This window comes from Mesoplodon mirus (assembly GCF_964341445.2).
Source record: "Mesoplodon mirus genome assembly, chromosome: 3".
Classification (NCBI taxonomy): domain Eukaryota; kingdom Metazoa; phylum Chordata; class Mammalia; order Artiodactyla; family Ziphiidae; genus Mesoplodon; species Mesoplodon mirus.
In genome coordinates, this window is record NC_138978.1 from 122062772 (window position 1) to 122087517 (window position 24746).

A 24746-nucleotide genomic window follows, 5' to 3' on the forward strand; every position below is an offset into this window, starting at 1 on the left:
GCCAATCTGCGTCTTTTGGTGGGAGCATTTAGTCCATTAACATTTAAGGTAATTATCGATATGTATGTTCCTATTCCCATTTCCTTAATTGTTTTGGGTTCGTTATTGTAGGTATTTTCCTTCTGTTGTGTTTCTTGCCTAGAGAAGTTCCTTTAGCATTTGTTGTAAAGCTGGTTTGGTGGTGCTGAACTCTCTCAGCTTTTGCTTGTCTGTAAACGTTTTCATTTCTCCATCACATCTGAATGAGATCCTTGCTGGGTAGAGTAGTCTTGGTTGCATGTTTTTCTCCTTCATCACTTTAATTATGTCCTGCCACTCCCTTCTGGCTTGTAGAGTTTCTGCTGAGAGATCAGCTGTTAACCTGACGGGGATTCCCTTGTGTGTTATTTGTTGTTTTTCCCTTGCTGCTTTTAGTATGATTCCTTTGTGTTTAATTTTTGACAGTTTGATTAATATGTGTCTTGGCATATTTCTCCTTGGGTTTATTCTGTGTGGGACTCTCTGTGCCTCCTGGACTTGATTAACTATTTCCTTTCCTATATTAGGGAAGTTTTCAACTATAATCTCTTCAAATATTTTCTCAGTCCCTTTCTTTTTCTCTTCTTCTTCTGGAACCCCTATAATTCGAATGATGGTGTGTTTAATGTTGTCCCAGAGGTCTCTGAGACTGTCCTCTGTTCTTTTCATTCTTTTTTATTTTGCTCTGCAGCAGTTATTTCCACTATTTTATCTTCCACCTCGCTTATCTGTTCTTCTGCCTCAGTTATTCTGCTATTGATCCCATCTAGAGTATTTTTCATTTCATTTATTGTGTTTTTAATTGATGCTTGATTCATCTTTAGTTCTTGTAGGTCCTTGTTAACTGTTTCTTGCATTTTGTCTCTTCTATTTCCAAGATTATGGATCTTGGAAATAGAATCTTGGATCAGCTTTACTATCATTATTCTGAATTCTTTTTCAGGTAGACTGCCTATTACCTCTTCATTTGTTAGGTCTGGTAGGTTTTTATCTTGGTCCTTCACCTGCTGTGTGTTTTTCTGTCTTCTCATTTTGCTTATGTTACTGTGTTTGGGGTCTCCTTTTTGCAGGCTGCAGATTCGTAGTTCCCATTGTTTTTGGTGTCTGTCCCCAGTGGCTAAGGTTGTTTCAGTAGGTTGTGTAGGCTTCCTGGTGGGGGGGACTAATGCCTGTGTTCTGGTGGTTGAGGCTCGATCTTGTCTTTCTGGTGGGCAGGTCCACGTCTGGTGGTGTGTTTTGGGGTGCCTGTGGCCTTATTATGTTTTTAGGTAGGCTCTCTGCTAATGGGTGGGGTTGTGTTCCTGCCTTTCTAGTTGCTTGGCATAGGGTGACCAGCACTGTAGCTTGCTGGTCGTTGACTGAAGCTGGGTGCTGGTGTTGAGATGGAGATCTCTGGGAGATTTTCGCTGCTTGATATTATGTGGAGCTGGGAGGTCTCTTGTGGACCCGTGTCCTGAAGTTGGCTCTCCCACTTCAGAGGCACAGCACTGACTCCTGGGTGCAGCACCAAGAGCCTTTCATCTACCCGGCTCAGAATAAAAGGCAGAAAAAGTAGAAAGAAAGAATTAGTAGAAGAAAGAAAGAGAGAGTGAAAGAAAGGAAGAAGGAAAGAAAGGAAGGAAGGAAGGAAGAAAGAAATAAAGAAAAAAGAAAGAAAGAAAGGAGAGAGGGAGGCAGGAAGGATGGAAAGAATGAAAGACAGAAAGGAGGGAGGGAGGGAGGAAGGATACAAAAAGAAAGAGTGAAATGAAGAAGGGAGGGAGGGAGGGAAGAAGGAAAGAAAGAAAGACAGACAGGAGGGAGGGAGGGAGGAATGAAAGAAAGAGAGAAGATAAAGTAAAATAGAATAAAGTATAAAATATAGTAGCGTTATTAAAAATAAAAAAAGTAATTATTGAAAAGAAAACAAAACAAAAAAAAACGGATGGATAGAACCCTGGGTCCTATGGTGGAAGCAAAGCTATACAGAGAAAATCTCACACAGAAACATACACATACACATTCACAAAAAGAGAACAGGGGAAAAAAAATCGAAAATCTTGCTCTCCAAGTCCACCTCCTCAATTTGGGATAATTCGTTGTAAAAAGAGGAAAAGGGGAAAAAGTCTGAAATCTTGCTCTCAAAGTCCACCTCCTTAATTTGGGATAATTCATTGTAAGAAGAGAAAAAGGGGAAAAGATCTTAAATCTTGTCCTCAACGTCCACCTCCTCAATTTGGGATGATTCGCTGTCCATTCATGCACTCCACAGACACAGGGCACATCAAGCGGACCGTGGAGCTTTAATCCGCTACCTCCGAGGCTGCACAGAGAGATTTCCCTGTCTCTTCTCTGCTCTCACAGCTCCCTGTTCTCAGCCTTGGACCTGGCCCCGCCTCTGCGCGTAGGTCACCGGAGGGCGTCCGTTCTTTGCTCAGACAGGACGGGTTTAAAGGAGCCGCTGATTCGGGGGCTCTGGCTCACTCAGGCCGAGGGGAGGGAGGGGCACACAGTGCGGGACGGGCCTGCGGCGGCAGAGGCCGGCGTGACATTGCACCAGCCTGAGGCGCTCTGTGCACTTTCCCGGGGAAGCCGTCCCTGGGTCCCGGGACCCCGGCTGTGACGGGCTGCACAGGCTCCCCGGAAGGGGGGGTGGACAGTGACCTGCGCTCGCACACAGGCCTTGTGGCGGCGGCAGCAGCAGCCCTAGCATCCCACATCCGTCTCCGGGGTCCGCGCCTTCAGCCGTGGCTCGCGCCCGTCTCTGGAGCTTCTTTAAGCAGCGCTCTTAATGCTCTCTCCTAGCGCACCAGGAAACAAAGAGGGAAGAAAAAGTCTCTTGCCTCTTCGGCAGCTCCAGACTTTTTCCCCGGACTCCCTCCGGGCTAGCCGCGGCACACCAACCCCTTCAGGCTCTCTTCCTGCCGCCAGCCCGAGTCCTCTCCCTGCGCTCCGACCGAAACCCGATACCCGAGCCTCAGCTCCCAGCCCTGCCCGCCCCGGCGGCTGAGCAGACAAGCCTCTCGGGCTGGTGAGTGCCAGTCGGCACTGATCCTCTGTGCGGGAATCTCTCCGCCTTGCCCTCCGCACCCCTGTGGCTGCGTTCTCCTCCGCGGCTCCGAAGCTTTCCCCCTCCGCCACCCGCTGTCTCCGCCCACAAAGGGGCTTCTAGTGTGTGGAAACCTTTCCTCCTTCACGGCTCCCTCCCACTGGTGCAGGTCCCTTCCCTATCCTTTTGTCTCTGTTTATTCTTTTTTCTTTTGCCCTACCCAGGTATGTGGGGAGTTTCTTGCCTTTTGGGGGTTCTGAGGTCTTCTGTCAGCATTCAGTAGGTGTTCTGTAGGAGTTGTTCCACGTGTAGATGAATTTCTGATGTATCTGTGGGGAGGAAGGTGATCTCCACGTCTTACTCTTCCGCCATCTTCCTCCGGATGCTGATTTGCATATATTGAAGAATCCTTGCACCCCTGGGTTAAATCCCACTTAATCATGGTGTATGATCCTTTTAATGTGTTATTGGATTCAGTTTGCTAGTATTTTGTTGAGGATTTTTGCAACTATATTCATCAGTGATATTGGTCTGTAATTTTTTTGTAGTATCTTTGTCTGGTTTAGGTGTCAGGGTGATGGTGGTCTCATAGAATGAGTTTGGGAGTGTTCCTTCCTCCACAATATTTTGGAAGAGTTTGAGAAGGATGGGTGTTAACTCTTCTCTAAATGTTTGATAGAATTCACCTGTGAAGCCATCCGGGCCTAGACTTTTGTTTGTTGGAAGATTTTTAATCACAGTTTCAATTTCATTACTTGTGATTGGTCTGTTCATACTTCTGTTTCTTCCTGGTTCAGTCTCGGAAGGTTATACTTTTCTAAGACTTTGTCTATTTCTTCCAGGTTGTCCATTTTATTGGCATAGAGTTGCTTGTAGTAGTCTCTTAGGATGCTTTGTATTTCTGTGGTGTCTGTTGTAACTTCTCCTTTTTCATTTCTAATTTTTTTGATTTGAGTCCTCTCCCTCTTTTTCTTGATGTGTCTGGCTAATGATTTATCAATTTTTGTTTATCTTCTCAAAGAATGAGCTTTCAGTTTTATTGATCTTTGGTATTGTTTTCTTTGTTTCTATTTCATTTATTTCTGCTCTGATCTTTACAATTTCTTTCCTTCTGCTATCTTTGGGTTTTGTTTGTTCTTCTTTCTCTAGTTCCTTTACGTGTAAAGTTAGATTGTTTACTTGAGATTTTTCTTGTTTCTTGAGGTAGGCTTTATAGCTATAAAGTTCCCTCTTAGAATTGATTTTGCTAATCCCATAGGTTTTGGGTCATCACGTTTTCATTGTCATTTGTCTCTAGGTATTTTTTGATTTCCTCTTTGATTTCTTCAGTGATCTCTTGGTTGTTTAGTAACATACTGTTTAGCCTCCATGTGTTTGTGTTTTTAAAGTTTTTTTCCATGTAATTCATTTCTAATCTCATAGCATTGTGGTCAGAAAAGATGCTTGATATGATTTCAATTTTCTTAAAGTTACTGAGGTTTTATTTGTAACCCAAGATGTGATCTATCCTGGAGAATGTTCCATGCACACTTAAGAAGAAAGTCTAATCTGCTGTTTTTGGATAGAATGTCCTATAAATATCAATTAAATCTATATGGTCTATTGTGTCATTTAAAGCTTCTCTTTCCTTATTTATTTTCATTTTGGATGATCTGTCCATTGGTGCAAGTGAGTTGTTAATGTCCCCCACTATTATTGTGTTAGTTGATTTCCTCTTTTATAGCTGTTAGCAGTTGCCTTATGTATTGAGGTGCTCCTATGTTGGGTGCATATATATTTATAATCGTTATATCTTCTTGGATTGATCCCTTGATCATTAGGTAGTCTCCTTCCTTGTCTCTTGTAACACTCTTTATTTTAAAGTCTATTTTATCTGATATGAGTATAGCTACTCCAGGTTTCTTTTGATTTCCATTTGCACAGAATATCTTTTTCCATCCCCTCACTTTCAGTCTGTATGTGTCCCTAGGTCTGAAGTGGGTCTCTTGTAGACAGCATATATATGGGTCTTATTTTTGTATCCATTCAGTAAGGCTGTGTCTTTTGGTTGGAGCATTTAATCCATTTACTTTTAAGGTAATTATCGACATGACCATTTTCTTATTTGTTTTGGGTTTATTTTTGTAGATCCTTTTCTTCTCTTGTGTTTCCCACTTAGAGAAGTTCCTTTAGCATTTGTTGTAGAGCTGGTTTGGTGGTGCTGAATTCTCTTAGCTTTTGCTTGTCTGTAAAGCTTTTGATTTCTCCATGGAATCTGAATGAGATCCTTGTGAGGTAGAACAATCTTGGTTGTAGGTTCTTCCCTTTCATCACTTTAAGTATATCATGCCACTCCCTTCTGGCTTGTAGAGTTTCTGTTGAGAAATCAGCTGTTAACCTTATGGGAGTCCCATTGTATGTTATTTGTCATTTTTCCCTTACTGCTTTCAATAATTTTTCTTTGTCTTTAATTTTTGCCAGTTTGATTACTATGTGTTTCAGCAAGTTTCTCCTTGGGTTTATCCTGTATGGGACTCGCTGTGCTCCCTGGACTTGGGTGGCTATTTCCTTTCCCATGTTAGGGAAGCTTTTGACTATAGTCTCTTCAAATATTTTCTCTGTTTCTTTCTCTCTCTCTTCTCCTTCTGGGACCCCAGAATGCGAATGTTGTTGTGTTTAATGTTGTCTCAGAGGTCTCCTATGCTGTCTTCACTTCTTTTCATTCTTTTTTCTTTATCCTGTTCCGCAGCAGTGAATTCCACCATTCTGTCTTCCAGGTCACTTATCCGTTCTTCTGCCTCAGTTATTCTGCTATTGATTCCTTCTAGTTTAGTTTTCATTTCAGTTATTGTATTGTTCATCTCTGTTTGTTTGTTTTTTAATTCTTCTAGGTCTTTGTTAAAATTTTCTTGCATCTTCTCGATCTTTGCCTCCATTCTTTTTTCTGAGGTCTAGGATCATCTTCACTATCATTATTCTGAATTCTTTTTCTGGACGGTTGCCTATCTCAACTTCATTTAGTTGTTTTTCTGGGGTTTTATCTTGTTCCTTCATCTGGTACATAGCCCTCTGCCTTTTCATCTTGTCTATCTTTCTGTGAATGTGGTTTTTGTTCTCCAGGGTGCAGGATTGTAGTTCTTGCTTCTGCTGTCTGCCCTCTGGTGGATGATGCTATCTAAGTGGCTGGTGCATGTTTCCTGATGGGAGGGACTGGTGGTGGGTAGAGCTGACTGTTGCTCTAGTGGGCAGAGCTCAGTAAAACTTTCATCCGCTTGACTGCTGATTGGTGGGGCTGGGTTCCCTCCCTTTTGGGTGTTTGGCCTGATGCAACCCAACACTGGAGCCTACCTGGGCTCTTTGGTGGGGCTAATGCAGACTGTGGGAGGGCTCACGGCAAAGAGTACTTCACAGAACTTCTGCTGTCAGTGTCCTTGTCCCCACGGTGAGCCACAGCCACCCCCCGCCTCTGCAGGTGACCCTCCAACACTAGCAGGCAGGTCTGGTTCAGTCTCCCCTGCGGTCACTGTTCCTTCCCCTGGGTCCCAATGTGCACACTACTTTGTGTGTGCCCTCCAAGAGTGGAGTCTCTGTTTCCCCCATTCCTGTCAAAGTCCTGCAATCAATTCCCACTAGTCTTCAAAGTCTGATTCTGTAGGAATTCCTCCTCCTGTTGCTGGACCACCAGGTTGTGAAGCCTGACGTGGGGCTTAGAACCTTCACTCCAGTGGGTATAAGTGTTCTCCTGTCTGTGAGTCACTGACCCAGCAGTACTGGGATTTGATTTTACTGTGATTGTGCCCCCTCCAACCGTCTCATTGTGGCTTCTCCTTTGTCTTTGTATGTGTGGTATCTTTTTTGGTGAGTTCCAATGTCTTCCTGTCGATGATTGTCCAGCAGCTAGTTGTGACTCTGGTGTTCTCATAAGAGGGAGTGAAAGCATGTCCTTCTACTCTGCCATCTTGGTTCTTCCCCCTCTATTTAATTTTTAACAGGTCACTTTGGAATGGCTTTTCACTGTGTTTCCTGCTTTTCCTCCAAACTCTGGAACCCTACACTCCACAGGCCCTCCTTTCCATGTGCTGCCTCTTCCCTTCCCTGCAGATCCTAACCAGTGTAGAGTTTTGAATGTGTAAAATGTGCATAATTATGTGTGAGTGCTTTGCATGGGTATGCATGTATATATGTGCCTGCATATATGTAGTCATGTATGTATGTGCACATATGTGCATATTGTGTATATTTGTGTTCATGTATGCACATATACACAAGTGAGAATAGATCCATACCTCTGTGTGTCTAATAAGTGCATTTCTGAAGGTTATTGCTGTCTAAGAAAGAGCTTTCTTTTTGAGTTAAAACAGGTACAAAAAAATGAGAATCCACCTCATCTTGCCTTCTAAAGAAACAAGGCATCTTCTGGCAAGGTGGAAAGAATCAAATCTATCAGGCATGTCACTCAGAATGGAGTAGACCAATGCAAACTTCTGCAGGGGCTTTGTATTCCTGGACTCCTCCAGCTTTGGGGAACTGCAGCTCGTGCTCTTCGCATTGTTCCTCTCCCTGTATCTTTTCACCCTGACCAGCAATGTCTTTATTATCATAATCATCAGGCTCAATGGCCATCTGCACACCCCTATGTACCTCTTCCTTTCCTTCTTACCTTTCTCTAAGACCTGCTATACCTTGGGCATTATCCCTAGGATGCTTTCCGGCCTGGTCAGGGGTGGGCAGGTCATCTCCTATGTGGGCTGTGCTGTCCAAGTGTTCTTCTCTGCTTTGTGGGCCTGTACCACCTGCTTCCTCCTGGCTGTCATGGGCTTTGACAGATATGTAGCCATCTGTGCCTCACTACACTATGCCAGCCAGGTTGGCACCTCCTTCTTGAGTGGGTATCTCTTTGGGCTGGGAATGACACTGGTCATTTTCCACCTCCCATTTGCAGCTCCCATGAGATCCAACACATTTTTTGTGACACGCTGCCAGTGCTGAGCCTGGCCTGTGGAGATACAGGCCTGAGTGAGCTAGGGATCCTTATCCTCAGCCTGTTGGTCCTCCTGGTCTCCTTCTCCTTCATCACTATCTCCTACACCTACATTCTGACAGCAATCCTGAAGATCCCCTCCAATGAGGGGTGGAAGAAGCCCTTCTCTACTTGCCCCTCACACCTCACAGTGGTCATCATTCACTATGGCTATGCCTCCTTCATGTACCTGAGACCCAAAGCCAGTTACTCTCTTGAGCAGGACCACCTTATTGCTGTCACCTATACTGTGGTGACTCCCCTCCTCAATCCCACTATTTATAGTCCATGAAATAGGGCTGTGCAGACAGCCCTGAGAAATGCTTTCTGAGGGAGGTTGCTGGGTAAAGGATGAAGGCTACCATAATGGGATAGTATCCTCTATGTAGGCTGGACATACACCAGAAACCCAAGCCAAAGGGACAGATATTCAGGGCTTTAGACCAAAGCTACCCCAACTCCAATTCCCCAAGAGAGCCCCATCCGGTCTCTTGCATGCCCCCTCACCCCCAGGGCTTCTGGGAAATGCAGATGCAGGGTTTCCTGCTCTGGTTACTGTGCTTAACTCACACTGATCTCAGACTCTGAATTTTCACTTTCAGCCTCCCATACACCACACTTAGTTCCTGAAACCCAGTTCATTAAGAATTTTCTAACTGAGCTGAACAAGATGAGGGGAGTTTCAAGTGCCCAAGTTCAAAGCAGGGTTGGCTGGGGCACTGTCAGGGATACTGTAGAGATTTCTAAAATCATTTCATAATTAGATTATCTGACCAATAATGTTCTTCCAAGAGCTGAAACTCAGTGACTATAAGGTTGGCAAATCAGTTTGAATGCTTTCCTAAATGAAGAGGTCAGTTATTATTATTTTTTCTCTCCCAAAAAGTGTCTTTAATCTTTTCATGTAGTTGTCTTCTTTATCTCTGGCTCATTATTACTTTGCCCTATTCTTTTTAATTGGCTCTTCTAGTTGGTTAACTTCTATTTCAGAAAATAGATTTATTTCCTATTTCCTTCAATAATAGTTGTTGCTCTCTAATGGCCTCCTAATCTTGGGTGTAAGGACCTCCTCACTTGAGTCACTCCCTAGTATGGATACTACTCTTTAGAATCTATGGTGGAACTCTCTGTCCTGCCTATTTTACTTTCAACTCACAATATGTCATGCATGGTACCAGACATTTCTAGGGATAAGTAAAGGTGGAATGAATTCACACAGTTGTCAGGAAGAAGTTTGAATACAGATTCTGCCACTTACAGTGTGACCCTGGGTAAGTTATTTAATCTTTCTCAGCTTCAAAGTCCTCACCTGTAAAACGGTTGTAACTTCATAGTTTTGTGTGGCTGACTAAACAGGTTCATACGAGTAAATAATTTAGTGCAATAATTGGATCATAAAAATCTTCCAATAAATGTCAGCTGCTACTATTAATAATGTGCTAAGCAAAGTGATACTGGCTTTTAGTTTAGGGAGAGGTTATTTTCGGTGGAGGATCAGAGCAGATTTCATGTCTAAGGTAGTACTTGAAATTGTTCCTAAAGAATGAGTAAATTTTGAATGCAGTAAGTGGAAATAAAGTGCATATATTCTAAGAAGACAGAACAGAATAACTACAGTCTCAGTGGCAAGACAATATAGGCTTATTACAGAGTGTGGTGAGTTGTCCAGAGGGACAAAATATCTCACAAATGATGGGTGAAGTTAACTTGGGTTAAGATTTCTTTTAGGAGAGCATTGTGAATACCTTGCTTCAGACTTGATACTTTTGGTAGTGGAAGATAGGACACAGTATACCTTTGAGCAGAGAGTGGAGTTGAATCTGGGAACTGATTTAGGAAGATTAATCCAGCAGCAGAGAGGATGATAAATCTCAGCAAGGAGAAAACAGAGGCAAGAAGATCAGTAAGAAATCCATTGCCATCATTTAAAGAAAGGCAAAAAGACCTGAACAAGGATAGAGGTATTGGAAACTGAAAGAAATGGAAACATAAGAGATTTTGAAAATGTAGGATTCATGTGATTCTTCCATGAGTTAGAAGTGGGACAAAACTTAAGAGAGAGGAAAGAACTTACATTGGGGGAATGTTTTTCAGATAGGAATCCATATTTTTACATGCTCTCAGGGAAGAAACATATCCTCTAGGGAGAATTCAGTGGAAATCAAATTTGGCAGGAAGAAAGCTAGTCCAAGAGAAGAGAATAGGTTGTAGAGAAGTAGGAGATTTAGTTAAATGGCAGAAAGACTTGGGTTAGGGGAGAAAAGCCATGTACTCTAGGCTCCTTTTCACTAGGTCTGGAAGTAATCTCCTCATTGCATTGAGGTATTTGAGCAAATTCATTTCCAAAACCTGTTCAGTTCATCTAGCATAACATTCCCTAAATGCACACTCAGCAATGATGGGTAAAGATGTTCTAAAAATTGCTATGTAATACTCAAAGTTCAATCTACCTTCCAAATGTGGTAGTCTTAAGTATGAAAGGGTATAAAAATCACATGAGGGATCTTTCAGTATATGTTCCTGGGAGCCATCTCAATAGACCTTGACACAATTGATCTGGGGTGACAGGAAGAAATAGTTTACAAAATGTGCCTAGGTGATTCAAATTCCCTCCCTTGATTATGAATATGGCCATGTGCTTAAAAAGAACAAATCCTCCTCCCAGGTATATACATACGTATACACATAGCAAAGCAGAGGTCTCTCTGATGTGAACATGACCACATATGCCCAACTCATTGTTCTTTAAAGAGCCAATTTATTCCATAAAGCTCTGGAGTCAGATTTCCTGAGTTTAAAGCCTAGCTTTGCCACTTTTTAGATGTGTGATCTAGAGGAAGTTTATTAACATTTCTGTGCCTCTATTCTCAATGGCAAAATGAAATTTTAACAGTATCTATTTTGTAGGCCTTTTTGTGATGATTAAGATAAAATCTTTAGAACAGAGTCTGCCATACATGAAACAACCAATATGACCATATTTTATTATTTGGAGTTTCTAGGCAGAATCAATTTAGCCTGACATATTTGTTACCTAGTTCATGCTGGCAGAAGCCAGCGCTGACAGTGTCCAGCATCTTATATTTCATGATATAACCAGCCAAAGAAGAGTAAAGTGCTGTTACCTGGCACAGTGTCTGACTGGAGAATGTAGGAAGATGGACCTAGATCCAGAGACCCGAGAAGAGTAGGTACTGGGAAATGGATCAGGCTATAGGAAAAAAGAATCAGATGGCTTCCAGGCAAATGTTTGGCATCAGGGAAGCCCATAGAATGTAAAAGGGAGAGTTCTGTTAAGAGTGGAATCGTTTTTGAGTCCCAATCAAGCAATAAGAATCATAAAAGAAAAATCAAGGGCTTCCCTGGTGGCACAGTGGTTGAGAGTCCGCCTGCCGATGCAGGGGACACGGGTTCGTGCCCCGGTCTGTGAAGATCCCACATGCCGCGGAGCGGCTGGGCCCGTGAGCCATGGCTGCTGAGCCTGTGCATCCGGAGCCTGTGCTCCGCAACGGGAGAGGCCACAACAGTGAGAGGCCCGTGTACCACAAAAAAAAAGAAAAAAAAGAAAAATCAAGAATGTAGCCTCAGGGCTGGGTCTCAGAGGCAGGCTCCCCTCTATAAATTGTAAAGAAAAGAGTTACCAAAGAGCAGCAGGGATTCCAGTTCAAAGTAAGTAAACAGAAGGTCAAGAAAAGATCACTTTGAAATATTAGGAACTTAACCCTGAGATCAAGAGGAAAATTTGATACAAGTTCTAATTGTTATAATATTATAAATTGAATATTTATAGTCCCCAATTATGTATGATAATTCCCATATTACAATTTTTTGCTTGAGTGCATGGGTGGTCAGAATCTGATTTCAGAAGATGCTGTATGTAACTCTAACAGTACCATCTTCTTAGGGAATTTTTGTTGATTCTTTAGATAAATACAATCTTCTTTAGCCTCTATATTATTAATCTCCTTTTATGAGATGGTACTACTGGTCCTTTGCCTTAAAGACTAACCACATGCTTAATAATCTGCTTTAGCACTTACAGATACTTGGCAGGGTTCAGGAGAAGAATGAAACCATAGTCACTTTTGCCTTTGGTTATTACAAACATACATTTTTTAGATTTTCCATATTTGGGCAGTGTGATATTAAATGACACTGATTTTTGATGGCCTACTGGGCTATGAATATTTTCAACTGTAATCATATTTGGTAACTCATAATTTGGTAACACAATTTAGACATTTATGAACATTTTTTGAAATACTTTTATTATTGTCATACTTCATAGTACCCAATTGTTTAAGCAAAAATCAGTAAAAATATTTATACATTATTAGCAGCAAAGACAGCTTTATAGTTTTAACCAAATTTTCTATAAATGGCTCCTGTGACAGGATTTTTCCCTTAGCAAGGACTAATTTCTATACAAAGAATGAGATTGAGACTTGAAATGGTAACCAAGTGGCAATATACATGGATAAGGAGGTGGAGTCTGTGCAGGATACAAAAACAGCTAGGCAGTTTCATACTGAGCAAAGAAATGAACTAATTCTTCTCACAAGCAAATGACACCATAAATTTTTACAAGTCAGAACAGAATGTCAGCATTCAAACCTGTTCAGATCAAACCTGGTCTGGAAATTATTTGGAAATAGCACCACCTCTTGTTTTTTTTTTTTCTTTTTTCTTTTTTCTTTTTTCTTTTAGAGCTTTTATTTTATTTTATTTTTTTAGAATATAATTGCTTTCCAATGTTGTGTTAGTTTCTGCTGTATAATAAAGTGAATCAGCTCTACGTATACCTATATCTCCTCCCTCTTGGACTTTCTTCCCCCACATCCCACTCGTCTAGGTCACCACAGAGCACTGAGCCGAGCTCCCTGTGCTATACAGCGGGTTCCCACTAGGGATCTATTTTACACATGGTAGCATATTTATGTCAAACCTAATCTCCCAATTCATCCCACTCTCCCCTTCCCCCTCTGTGTTCACATGTCCGTTCTCTACGTCTGTGTCTCTATTCCTGCCCTGCAAACAAGTTCATCTGTACCATTTTTCTAGATTCCACGTATATGCATTAATATACGATCTTTGTTTTTCTCTTTCTGACTTACTTCACTCTGTGGAAGCAACCTAATTGTCCATCGAAAGATGAATGGATAAAGAAGATATGGTATATATATATATGAGTATATATATATAAGTATATAAAGTATATATATATATATATATATATATATAAAGGAGTATTACTCAGCCATAAATAGGAACAAAATTGTGTCATTTGTTCTTTTCCTTAATTCTATAAAAATTCTACTGACTCTTAACACTAATAGGAGATAGAAGTAAATCAAAACAAAGATTCTTTTTATCACATTAAAATTTTGGAGAAAATTCAGGGACATACAGGACAAAAAAAAAGACCTGCCATGCTCATATTTTGCTGTTCTGAGAGTAATAACTTCACTTTAATGGGGAAGTATGAAAAATGGACAGATTAAGAAGAAAATGTGTGCTGTGCTGGTCTTCTCTGTGTGATTCCATTTTATAGACTAAAATATTGGGGTTTCCCAGAATATCAAATATCTCCATTTTCAAAAGTAAGAATTTAAACACATTTCAAGCTCAAGAAACACTGTTTGTAAGTTATCTTGGATCTTATGTATCTACTGCACCCAAGCACTTATTTACAGTGTAATTAGATGCCTATATTTAGATGACAGTACAATTCTCAGAAATATAGAAACCCAATTGAGTCAGGAACATTTTACTTCATATTGTGCTATCAAAAAGAACTATAAAAATGTTTTTTTTAAAAAGGAAATACTTTATTCTATAATCAGAAAAGACACAAAGCAATAAGGATAGGTAGAAATCAACAAATGAAAAATAGAGGCCTTGTTTAATACCCCTCAGCAGTGACTAGTTGCATATAAAATAAACCCATGGCCTCCTCTCCTCCAATTTTGTTAATGCCTTTATTTCCCAAGCTCAATAATTTTTTTCAGGTCCTGCAATAAATGTAACACACACACACACACACACACACACACACACACACACACGACTATCTTTCCACCCTCTATACTCGCCTGTCTTCTTCATCCCCTAATACTTCCCACAACACCAAGATTCAATATCCTCTGACCCAGGAATAGCTGCTTATCACTTGCCAAAGTAGGAATTAATGAAGCCAACATAATCATAGCCAGCAGGCTGGCTTCGGCCGCGTGGGTCCATGTATTGCTGCATATGTGAGGCACAGAATGACACTTGTTCTGGGGTTAGGGCCTGAACATAAAAAAAGAAAGAAAGAAAGAAAGAAATACAGTAATAAGGATTAAAAATAGCTGGCTCTTTGGGGCTTTTAATATGCCCTAAACCCAGGAAGTGGAGAGACTTTGGAAGAAGAAGCCAGCCCTGGTCCTATCATGTGCTTTTCTTATAGAAAGAAATCTATAATTTCTAATGAATAAGACCAACTCATCTCTTCAACTTAGTTCTTATCCAAAGAGTCCCATCTCACTCTGACTGCACTATTTACACCATTCTCTAAATTTGGCTTATTAAATAAACAGGATAAATAAATAGCCTTAAAAACCAAGTAGCATGTTTGGGATTGACACTGAGAGTCGTTAGAGATTGACTGTAGATTTTTGAGTTGTGTCAAGACAACATGAGTGATCAAAGCAAATGATATCCAGTGCATAACACTATCTGAGAAAAAGTGGTTGCCTATGATAAGTAGGCAGCCAAGCCTGAGATGAGCAAAATGTAGATTGTGATGAGAGTGTAATGAGAGTGGATGCAAACTGGAATCTGACCTGCTTCATGTCCTCTTTGGTAATATAGGCCTTGCCCTCTGCCAGGGCTTGGAAAGCATCCTCTAGTTCATCACTGGACTTGATGTTCTCTGACTCCTTGTCGATCAGGAAGTCGGTATATTCGGTTTGTGAGATATAGCCCTTTCTGTTGGAGAAATAGATCAGGAATTGTCCCCTCTCAAGACAAAGAGGAAGGCAGATTCCTTTCTCATCCTAATCAGTGTCTCAGAGACAGAGAGAAGCTGGATTCTCCAAGTGTCTGTCCCATCTCAGCTCTCTGAGACTATGGGCTATGATCTCTATTTGACCCACATCCTCATGTCCTTACAGCCAAATAAACAGTTTCCTATGTTCTAGCCTCCGTTTCCACATGGGTCAGTCAGCCTGACTCTCTAAGTAGAATTTGGGGATTTTCCACTAGCACCAGTCTCTAAGTATCTCAAGCTCTTCAAGTTTAGTTGAAGACCTCTATTTCTGATCTTCTTTGGTCCTTGGTATAAGAAAGAATTGGTCCCTAATTAGTAACGTAATCCCTCTATGACTCTGGTCCAAGCACACAGCAACCCCATCTGCAGGAGCTGGCCTTTGAATAATCCATGTCTCGTTAAGATATTACACAAGGGAAGGAATTATTCTCTCAAGTTCCTTTCCAGAGCCAGCTGAAATTCCTAGATCAAACATAAACCAGGAATTGAACAAATTGCAGAGCTGGTGCCTGAGCTGGAGTTAGTGCCATGAACTTCTGAGCTAATCCTAAAAGGGAACCAAAAGCTGCTCAATTCATTTATGGTAGTCTGTATATTCCTACTCTCAAGATGAATTAATTTCATATTTTATGGATCATTTTACTTTCTGTGCTTGCCCCCCCCTCCCCAAGCCTCATTCCCTGCTATGGTCTGGCCCTTGGTCTTCCTCCTACCTCCCTGGATCAACAGCATCCAGGAATTTCTCAAACTTGGGCTCAGGTTCACCTTCCTCCACCATGGGCAAGTAGTAATTGAGCCCTCTCAGGCAGGACCGGAAATCTTTGTGACTTAAGCGACCTGTCAAATTCTCATCAAAGTGCCTAAAGAATAAAAACATTTTATCAAGTTCAATAGAAATCAGATTAAAAAAGAAAAGAATAGATCTTTTTGTACTAGTTGGAGCTTTAGTAACATTCCATAAGGATATCAGTTGAGTGGAGAGCTTGTCTGTGTTTCCACACTTTTTTTTTTTAAGCTATTATATGGAGGGAAATGAATAAAATGTTGAACATAAGATAAATGTATTTCCTAAAATCTCATAGACATACTAAAAGCCAAGACTTGAAGCTAAATAACATATCTATATCTTCATTTAAGATCCTACTAAACCACACTGAGGGAAAAAAAAATAATAGTTACTTGGAAATTCATTTTGATTGTCTGGAAAACAAAGAACCAATCGTTATACTCACCTGAAGGCTGTTTCAAACTCCTGTAGTGTCTCCTCACTCAGACCAGTGATGTCTCTGTAAAGAAAAACAAAAATTAACCCATGTAGTAAACAGAGAAATAGAAAAAGGCATGCCATAAGAATAAGAGAGGAATTTTAGTGACTATTATGCTAGTCAAGTGATCTAGTTCAGGGGTTGGCAAACTATGGTCCATGGGCCGAATCCAGTCGGCCACTCACTTTTGTATAGTCAATGAACTGAGAATGGTTTTTACATGATTAAAAATAACCAAAAGAAGAAGTCTGTTTCATTAAACATTAAAAATTGTGAGAAATTCAAATTTCAGTGTCCATAAATAAAATTTTATTGGAACATGTCCATGCTCATTCATTTATGAATTATCAATAGATGTTTTCTCTTCACAACAGCAGGGTTGAGTAGTTAACCCAGAGGCTATATGTCTCACAAATTGTACGATACTAATTATCAAGATATTTACAGAAAAAGTTTGCCAATTTCTGATCCAGATAACTAATGCTGCCAAAAAAGCTATGGAGAACTAAGACTGCTCTGATATAATTAATTAATTTAGAAAAAAAATGAAATTTTCTCTTCTGCTCTATACTTTGAATATTTATTTTATTCTAGACATTTTGGTGGGAACTTTACAAAAGGGAATGCTTTCTGAAGAGGTCATATAAGATGGTGAATAGACTCAGAGAAATGGGTGGCGAAAAGACACAGGGGGATGGGAGCACTGTGTCCCAGTTTATAATAGCCTCCTATAAAAAGATAAATAATCATTCTGTGGGTCAGTAAAGAGAGAGAATATCGGTTCTGGGGATAGTGAGTGTACTATCCCTGAAGCAACTCCTGTATACAGTACCCCAAACTTTAGCTCTTGGAGATAAGTTTCTAATACCTAACACCACCCACACCCTTGCCCAGCCCTGGCCACAGGTTCTCAATACCTGGCTTGGATCTGTTGTTCCAGACTGTGTTGCCTTCTCATCCCAAGCTGGTAGAGCTGGTCCCACTGCTGAGCCAGCCCAATGGTGCTGTATTTAATGTCCAGGACCAGAGCCTCTTCTAAGTTTTCACCCAGGTCCTCAATCTTGGTCAGCTTACGCTTCATTGCCTGGATCTCCTTCTGCTTCCTCTGGAAAAAGACAAAGAAAAGAGGCAGTCAACCAGGGTACCAGATCCAAACCTAGGGATGATACAGAAGGTAAGAAGCTAATAAGTTTAGACTTCACTTCATTGCTCCTTTTCAATTATCTTCAGGAATTTTCCTGTCCTCTGTAAAAAATGAACTACTCAGTTATATTTGTATTCCTCATTTATAAAGTGGTGGTTATAATTCTGGTAATCTGTAATATATAAATCTAAGTGTCAACAGTTATGTGCTGCAGATAAAGAAGGGTAGGATTCCCAGGATCCATGCTCCCAGTGATTTGCCTCATGTATTATTTGCACTATTGATTGTGGTTGAGCTCTGAGGTCCACTTAAACTTCCCAGTGTTCACACTTCAGTCTCCTTCATTGGCTTGGACAGACTTCCACAAGACTCTTCTGTCATTCAGGCATATTATATGCCAAACATCTACATTTAGGTCATGTTTTCTGAACAGGGGAATGTCTTTTCCTAAAGAAGGGGGGAGTGAATTCGTTGTGATGAGGAGGGTAGTTGTGAAAACATATTAGATATTACAATGGTTTGTGGCCCTGCAAAAATCAGTCCTGTCTGACAACATCTTTTTAGATTAAGTTCTCTCATTAGGGATAAATTAGATTTAATTAGTTAATTTTTTCTTCTGGTGGTGGGGGGAAAGAAAATAAGGTTAAGGTTAAAAACACTGTTCTAGCCAACTGCTATTTTTTTTTCTTGCCATTTTATTTTTTTTAACATCTTTATTAGAGTATAATTGCTTTACAATGGTGTGTCTGTTTCTGCTTTATAACAAAGTGAATCAGTTATACATATACATATGTCCCCATATCTCTTCCCTCTTGCATCTCCCTCCCTCCCACCCTCCTTATCCCACCCCTCTAGGTGGTCACAAAGCACGAAGCTGATCTCCCTGTGCTATGCAGCTGCTTCCCACTAGCTATCTATTTTACATTTGGTAGTGTATGTATGTCCATGCCACTCTCTCACTTTGTCCTAGCTTACCCTTCCCCCTCCCCGTATCCTCAAGTCCATTCTCTAGTAGGTCTGCATCTTTATTTCCGTCTTGCCCCTAGGTTCTTCTGACCATTTCCTTTCTTTCTTTCTTTTTTTAGATTCCATATATATGTGTTAGCATATGGCATTTGTTTCTCTCTTTCTGACTTGCTTCACTCTGTATGACAGTCTCTAGGTCCATCCACCTCACTACAAATAACTCAGTTTCATTCCTCTTTATGGCTGAGTAATATTCCATTGTATATATGTGCCACATCTTCTTTATCCATTCATCTGTTGATGGACACTTAGGTTGCTTCCATGTCCTGGCTATTGTAAATAGAGCTGCAATGAACATTTTGGTACATGACTCTTTGAATTATGGTTTTCTCAGGGTATATGCCCAGTAGTGGGATTGCTGGGTCATATGGTAGTTCTATTTTTAGTTTTTTAAGGAACCTCCATGCTGTTCTCCAGAGTGGTTTTATCAACTTATATTCCCACCAAGAGTGCAAGAGGGTTCCCTTTTCTCCACACCCTCTCCAGCATTTCTTGTTTGTAGATTTTTTTTTTTTTTTTTTTTGTGGTACACGGGCCTCTCACTGTTGTGGCCTCTCTCGTTGTGGAGCACAGGCTCCAGACGTGCAGGCTCAGTGGCCATGGCTCACGGGTCCAGCCACTCCGCGGCATGTGGGATCTTCCTGGACCGGGGCATGAACCCGTGTCCCCTGAATCGTCAGGCGGACTCTCAACCACTGCACCACCAGGGAAACCCTGTTTGTAGATTTTGTTGTTGTTGTTGCTAATTGGCATATTTATTTATTTATTTATTTATTTATTTTATTTTTTTAAATTAGTTTCTGCTTTATAACAAAGTGAATCAGTCATACATATACATCTGTTCCCACATCCCTTCCCTCATGCATCTCCCTCCCTCCCACCCTCCCCATCCCACCCCTCCAGGCGGTCATAAAGCACCGAGCTGATCTCCCTGTGCTCTGCGGCTGCTTCCCACTAGCTATCTACCTTACGTTTGTTAGTGTATATATGTCCATGCCTCTCTTTCGCTTTGTCACAGCTTACCCTTCCCCTTCCCCATATCCTCAAGTCCATTCTCAAGTAGGTCTGTGTCTTTATTCCTGTTTTACCCCTAGGTTCTTCATGATATTTTTTTTAAAATTCCATATATACGTGTTAGCATATGGTATTTGTCTTTCTCTTTCTGACTTACTTCACTCTGTATGACAGACTCTAGGTCTATCCACCTCATTACAAATAGCTCAGTTTCGTTTCTTTTTATGGCTGAGTAATATTCCATTGTATATATGTGCCACATCTTCTTTATCCATTCATCCGATGATGGACACTTAGGTTGTTTCCATCTTCGGGCTATTGTGAATAGAGCTGCAATGAACATTTTGGTACATGTCTCTTTTTGAATTATGGTTTTCTCAGGGTATATGCCTAGTAGTGGGATTGCTGGGTCATATGGTAGTTCTGTTTGTAGTTTTTTAAGGAACCTCCATACTGTTCTCCATAGTGGCTGTACCAATTCACATTCCCACCAGCAGTGCAAGAGTGTTCCCTTTTCTCCACACCCTCTCCAGCATTTATTGTTTCTAGATTTCTTGATGATGGCCATTCTGACTGGTGTGAGATGATATCTCACTGTAGTTTTGATTTGCATTTCTCTAATGATTAATGATGTTGAGCATTCTTTCATGTGTTTGTTGGCAATCTGTGTATCTTCTTTGGAGAAATGTCTATTTATGTCTTCTGCCCACTTTTGGATTGGGTTGTTTGTTTTTTTGATATTGAGCTTCATGAGTTGCTTGTATATCTTGGAGATTAATCCTTTGTCAGTTGCTTCATTTACAAATATTTTCCCCCATTCTGAGGGTTGTCTTTTGGTCTTGTTTATGGTTTCCTTTGCTGTGCAAAATCTTTTAAGTTTCATTGGTCCCATTTTTTAATTTTTGTTTTTATTTCCATTTCTCTAGGAGTATAGCTCACTGCTTCACTCAATTATTAAGAGATAATCTAGATTCAATTTTATTTTCTTACCACATCAAATAATAACAGAAATTTGTCAATGTTGCAAGTTTTAGGCCAGAAGCTTTTGCATTTGTTCCCTTACTTAATCAGTAGAGTAAGTCTATAATGTAGCTATTATTGACTCCATTGTATAGATACAGAAATTGAAGTTGAGATTTAAGCAAACTGACATCCATGTCCATGAAGTGGTGGCCAAAGGTTAGAATGCAAATTGTTGGCAGGGTTGACACCAGAGCCTTAGGCTTTTGACTTTTGCACCAGGGGACTTACTGCAAAGAATCATCAGTTTCCTTTGAGTAGTTTTTCTTGCACTTTTTCTAATTCCAGCAATGTTTAGAGCTAATGAATGAACATTACTTACTTTATTTGCTTCCAGCTGGGATTCCAGAGTTCCTGTTTCTTTCAGCAAAGATCTAGTTAAGAACCACAGGAAAACATTACTTATATTATCAGAGGTCAGTATTTTACACAAACAGACTAACCCAAAACCCCTACACTTCTATAGTTCTTCCAAGTTATATGGCTTTTCTGAAATGAATTTTCACAATGCCAAATTTTCACAAGGCCAAACCCTCTCTGTTTATTGGCAAAAAATGAAAAAGAAAGTAAGGCTGTCCCAGTTCTTCTCTGCCTATGAGAAAGCTTCCATACTTCCCTCCTAGTTATTATTCTCAAATATACCTTTAACCTAATGTAGGCAATACTTCACCTAGTGGGGTGTAGGGCCAGAATGATATACACTTTGCTTCTCTTTCTTACCCCACATTTTACCTAGGGACCATCAGATTGCAATGGGATGAAGATGCTTTAGTACTAAGGCCTCCTTAACTAATTCTTTCAGAATGATACAACAAAACAAACATGATAACATAAAATACTGACCCATCCAGAAAATAATCCCTGGATATGGATGTCCAGAACAGGAATCAGAAGAGAGAAAAGTGAAATCACATGTTAACATGGTTTACTTAAATGATCTTCTTTCTTCAGATTTATGACACATTCTAAATTCTTTGTACCTAGAAAGTATGAACTTGTTCCACCCACTGTCCCCAAAATCTCCCCCACACTGAGAAGCTCAGAGCCTTCTGTGCATCTCTTTAATTTAAGATGAAGGGCTCAGGTGTCAGGTGCTATGCTCAGTGTTGGGCACCTGCTGCCAGGGGAGGAGGGACCAAAACCAGAGGCAGAGGAGGGTGAGCTGTATATCCTCTGCTTTCTGTCAGATGTTTTATTTAGCCATGATACAGAATTTCTTTTTGTTCATTGTCTGATTTATCCTTGTCAACGTGTTTGTAGGAACATTAGCATGGATTGCCTAAAACAACACTTTAACTCCACAATGCTGACCCACCTGCTGAATATAGTCTACCACCTTTGACCATTTACTCATTTGTTATACCCTCTAAGTCTCCTCTTTTCCAGGTCATTTGCCCCAGAAGGTGTGACAAATGTTATTTTCATGTATAGAACATTTTGCATTTAATAAAAGCAATTAGCATATATTATCTCACTTGATTCTTTTCACAGTTTTAGCAGTCAAGCAACATAATAATTTCCTATGAAGTATTCACAGTGTACTCTGCTCTGGTTGTGCCAATAAATACATATGTGATCTTGATCGAGTCAATTTATCTACTGAACTTCTTTCCACATTTGGAAACAGTGGTAATAGGATCAGCTCTGTACACTTTTCAAGGTTGCTCTGAAAGTTGAGATAATGGATCATAGAAATACTTTGTAAAGTACAAAGGGGAAGGCAAACATAAGGGATTGTTATTATTTTTGGACTGTAATTATAGGCAAGAGGGAACAAAAGTAAGAGTATCAAGGAGAGAATACAGAATGGGCAACGAGATGAAATTCTCATTTCTCAATTTTGCAATGATTGATTTAGAGTACAGTCAATTCCAAATACAGAGCACAGACAGGATATGGTGATTTTAGGACAGCATAAATACTGTAAGAGTTCCCCTTCCTTCCCTCAGTTATGTATTTCATCCCTATAGTAAATGGAAAATATAGCTTATGGATGATGAGTTTGGGGGTATCACAGCACACCTGGTCTGCACGATCCAATCAAGGAAGGCACTGGCATTCTGTTCAAATTCTTGGCACATCTCAAAGTTCTTGACCTGTCTTGTCTCTTCCTTTTCCAGCTCCTGCTCCCTGTCCTAAAACCCCAAATCACAGATAGTAATGTGCAGATTGCAGACCTTTCTTTGAAATAAAATAACTGTTTCTGAGTCTCACCTGCTCATCTTCCCTCTTTCAAATTTCACTTATCTTCCAATACTATTGCCTGTGTGCTCACTTTTCTTCCAACCCACCTCTTCTCATCTCAGAAATGTGAAAGAAGCTTATGCAACTTCCCATAAATACTTACAGGTGTTACCAAGGCCAGTAACAAATAAACTAGTAACAAAGGCAAATCTTTCCTCAACTCAATTTTTTTCCAGTTGAAATTTCATTTAAATGGACATAAAAGTAGCTTTAAAGGAAAAGATAATGAGTTGCCAAATGAAATTGGTGATTTTATAGTGAATTTTTTCTTTGTAAACTTTTAAAATACTTTCCATAGCTTCAGTAATGAGCATTACTATATACAGACAAAAATTAAACACAAACACATTAAAAAGGCACTTTTGGAGATGTGTATAAAATAGAGAATGCCTTGGAGTATATACACTGTAAAGGTATATACAAGCCTCATGAACTTCTCATAACCTATTTTTAGAGCCATCTCCTGGAGCTTGTGCTTGCTTCCTTGAATCACCACTCAACACCCAGATGCTTGAGACTCTAACCTAGGGCATAGGGCTATGCCTGTTGTGAATATATTTCCAAATTTTTTCTTAGATTGTCTCAGTGCATGAGTGCTGTCCTAATATAATTATTAATAGTGTTCCTTTCTTTCTCAAAAGTCCCCAAACTTGGATAATATATCAAGTGATCATGCTCACTGTAGCCAAAGGAACTCTCTGCTCTGCCCCAAGCTACCTTGATGATGTCAGATAGGTGATTCCAGATCCTTTCTAGCACCTCTACTGTTAACCACGTATAGGGGCTAGAGGACACATTTAAGGCCTTAATCTGCTGGTCTAGCTCTAGCAAATAGTTGAAGTCTCCTTGGGCCCTTGACAAGGAGGCCAAGAAGTCCTCATGGTCCTTCTGCAGCTGCCGAATTGCATCCAGTGAGACACAGCGCACAGGCTCTGAGAGGTCCTCCTCAGCATTCTCACACCAGTTGTTGAAAGCTGAAGCCTTGTGTGCAAATTCCATGAACAGATCCTCGGCCTATAGAGGAAAAAAAAAGAAACTTCCATCTTTTCTGATAAAGTTTGTCAGCAGAAAAGAAGACTGAGGATAAAAAGATGACTGTCTTCAAATATTTTCAGGGCCAACACTCTAAGAGGGCAGAACTAAAACCAATGGAGACCATGTGACCAGATGGATGGACATGTGCATTCAAGGTACAAGCCCCCATCCTAGCATTTTCTCTTTTTCTTCCAACACCTACAAATGAAGTTGGATGACTTCTAGGATTATATTAGTTATAAGATTCCAAAAGTGGCAAGGGTAGATTTAAATGATAAGATTTCATGATTTCTTGTTCTGATGTCTGTGTTCCAAGTCTACTTGGCACATAGTAAACATGCACAAATAAGTGTTAAATGAGTGAATTGATAACTGATTGAATAAAAATCAGCCATAAAAAGAAACAAAATTGAGCTATTTGTAATGAGGTGGATGGACCTAGAGTCTGTCATACAGAGTGAAGTAAGTCAGAAAGAGAAAGACAAATACTGTATGCTGACACATATATATGGAATTTAAGGGAAAAAATGTCATGAAGAACATAGGGGTAAGACAGGAATAAAGACACAGACCTACTAGAGAATGGACTTGAGGATATGGGGAGGGGGAAGGGTAAGCTGTGACAAAGCGAAAGAGAGGCATGGACATATATACACTAACAAACGTAAGGTAGATAGCTAGTGGGAAGCAGCCACATAGCACATAGCACAGGGAGATCAGCTTTGTGACCGCCTGGAGGGGTGGGATAGGGAGGGTGGGAGGGAGATGCAAAAGGAAGGGGATATGGGAACATATGTATATGTATAACTGATTACATTTGTTATAAAGCAGAAACTAAAAATAAATAAATAAATAAAAAGATATAATTTTTAAAAAAAGGAAGTAGGAAATATTATTAAAAAGGAGCTAATTAAAGTAATGCT

General features: G+C 40.3%; 2 protein-coding genes across 3 annotated transcripts in view; one reads left to right on the forward strand and one right to left on the reverse strand.

Moving 5' to 3' along the window:
* Positions 1 to 7273: 7273 nt before the first annotated feature.
* LOC309799216 (olfactory receptor 10Z1-like) lies at positions 7274 to 8400 on the forward strand (the record flags this gene model as incomplete). The annotated part of the gene is given in 5 exon segments (XM_082612202.1): positions 7274 to 7293; positions 7516 to 7955; positions 7958 to 8334; positions 8338 to 8373; positions 8377 to 8400. Coding segments are annotated over 5 exon segments (897 nt in total).
* A 5500-nt stretch (positions 8401 to 13900) lies between these two features.
* SPTA1 (spectrin alpha, erythrocytic 1) overlaps positions 13901 to 24746 on the reverse strand; it is a gene marked incomplete at its 5' end in the record, with an annotated part of 76554 nt that continues 65708 nt past the window's right edge. Inside the window, 9 exons of one of the 2 annotated variants that reach the window (XM_082613441.1) lie at positions 13901 to 14336; positions 14870 to 15014; positions 15789 to 15935; positions 16308 to 16361; positions 17258 to 17445; positions 20867 to 20918; positions 21388 to 21405; positions 22567 to 22679; positions 23506 to 23802. In XM_082613441.1, the coding sequence (XP_082469567.1) occupies positions 14211 to 14336; positions 14870 to 15014; positions 15789 to 15935; positions 16308 to 16361; positions 17258 to 17445; positions 20867 to 20918; positions 21388 to 21405; positions 22567 to 22679; positions 23506 to 23802 (1140 nt within the window). In that variant the 3' untranslated portion in view covers positions 13901 to 14210. Of the gene's footprint in view, positions 14337 to 14869; positions 15015 to 15788; positions 15936 to 16307; positions 16362 to 17257; positions 17446 to 20866; positions 20919 to 21387; positions 21433 to 22566; positions 22680 to 23505; positions 23803 to 24746 lie in introns of both variants that reach the window. The other variant, XM_082613440.1, reaches the window with a different exon arrangement.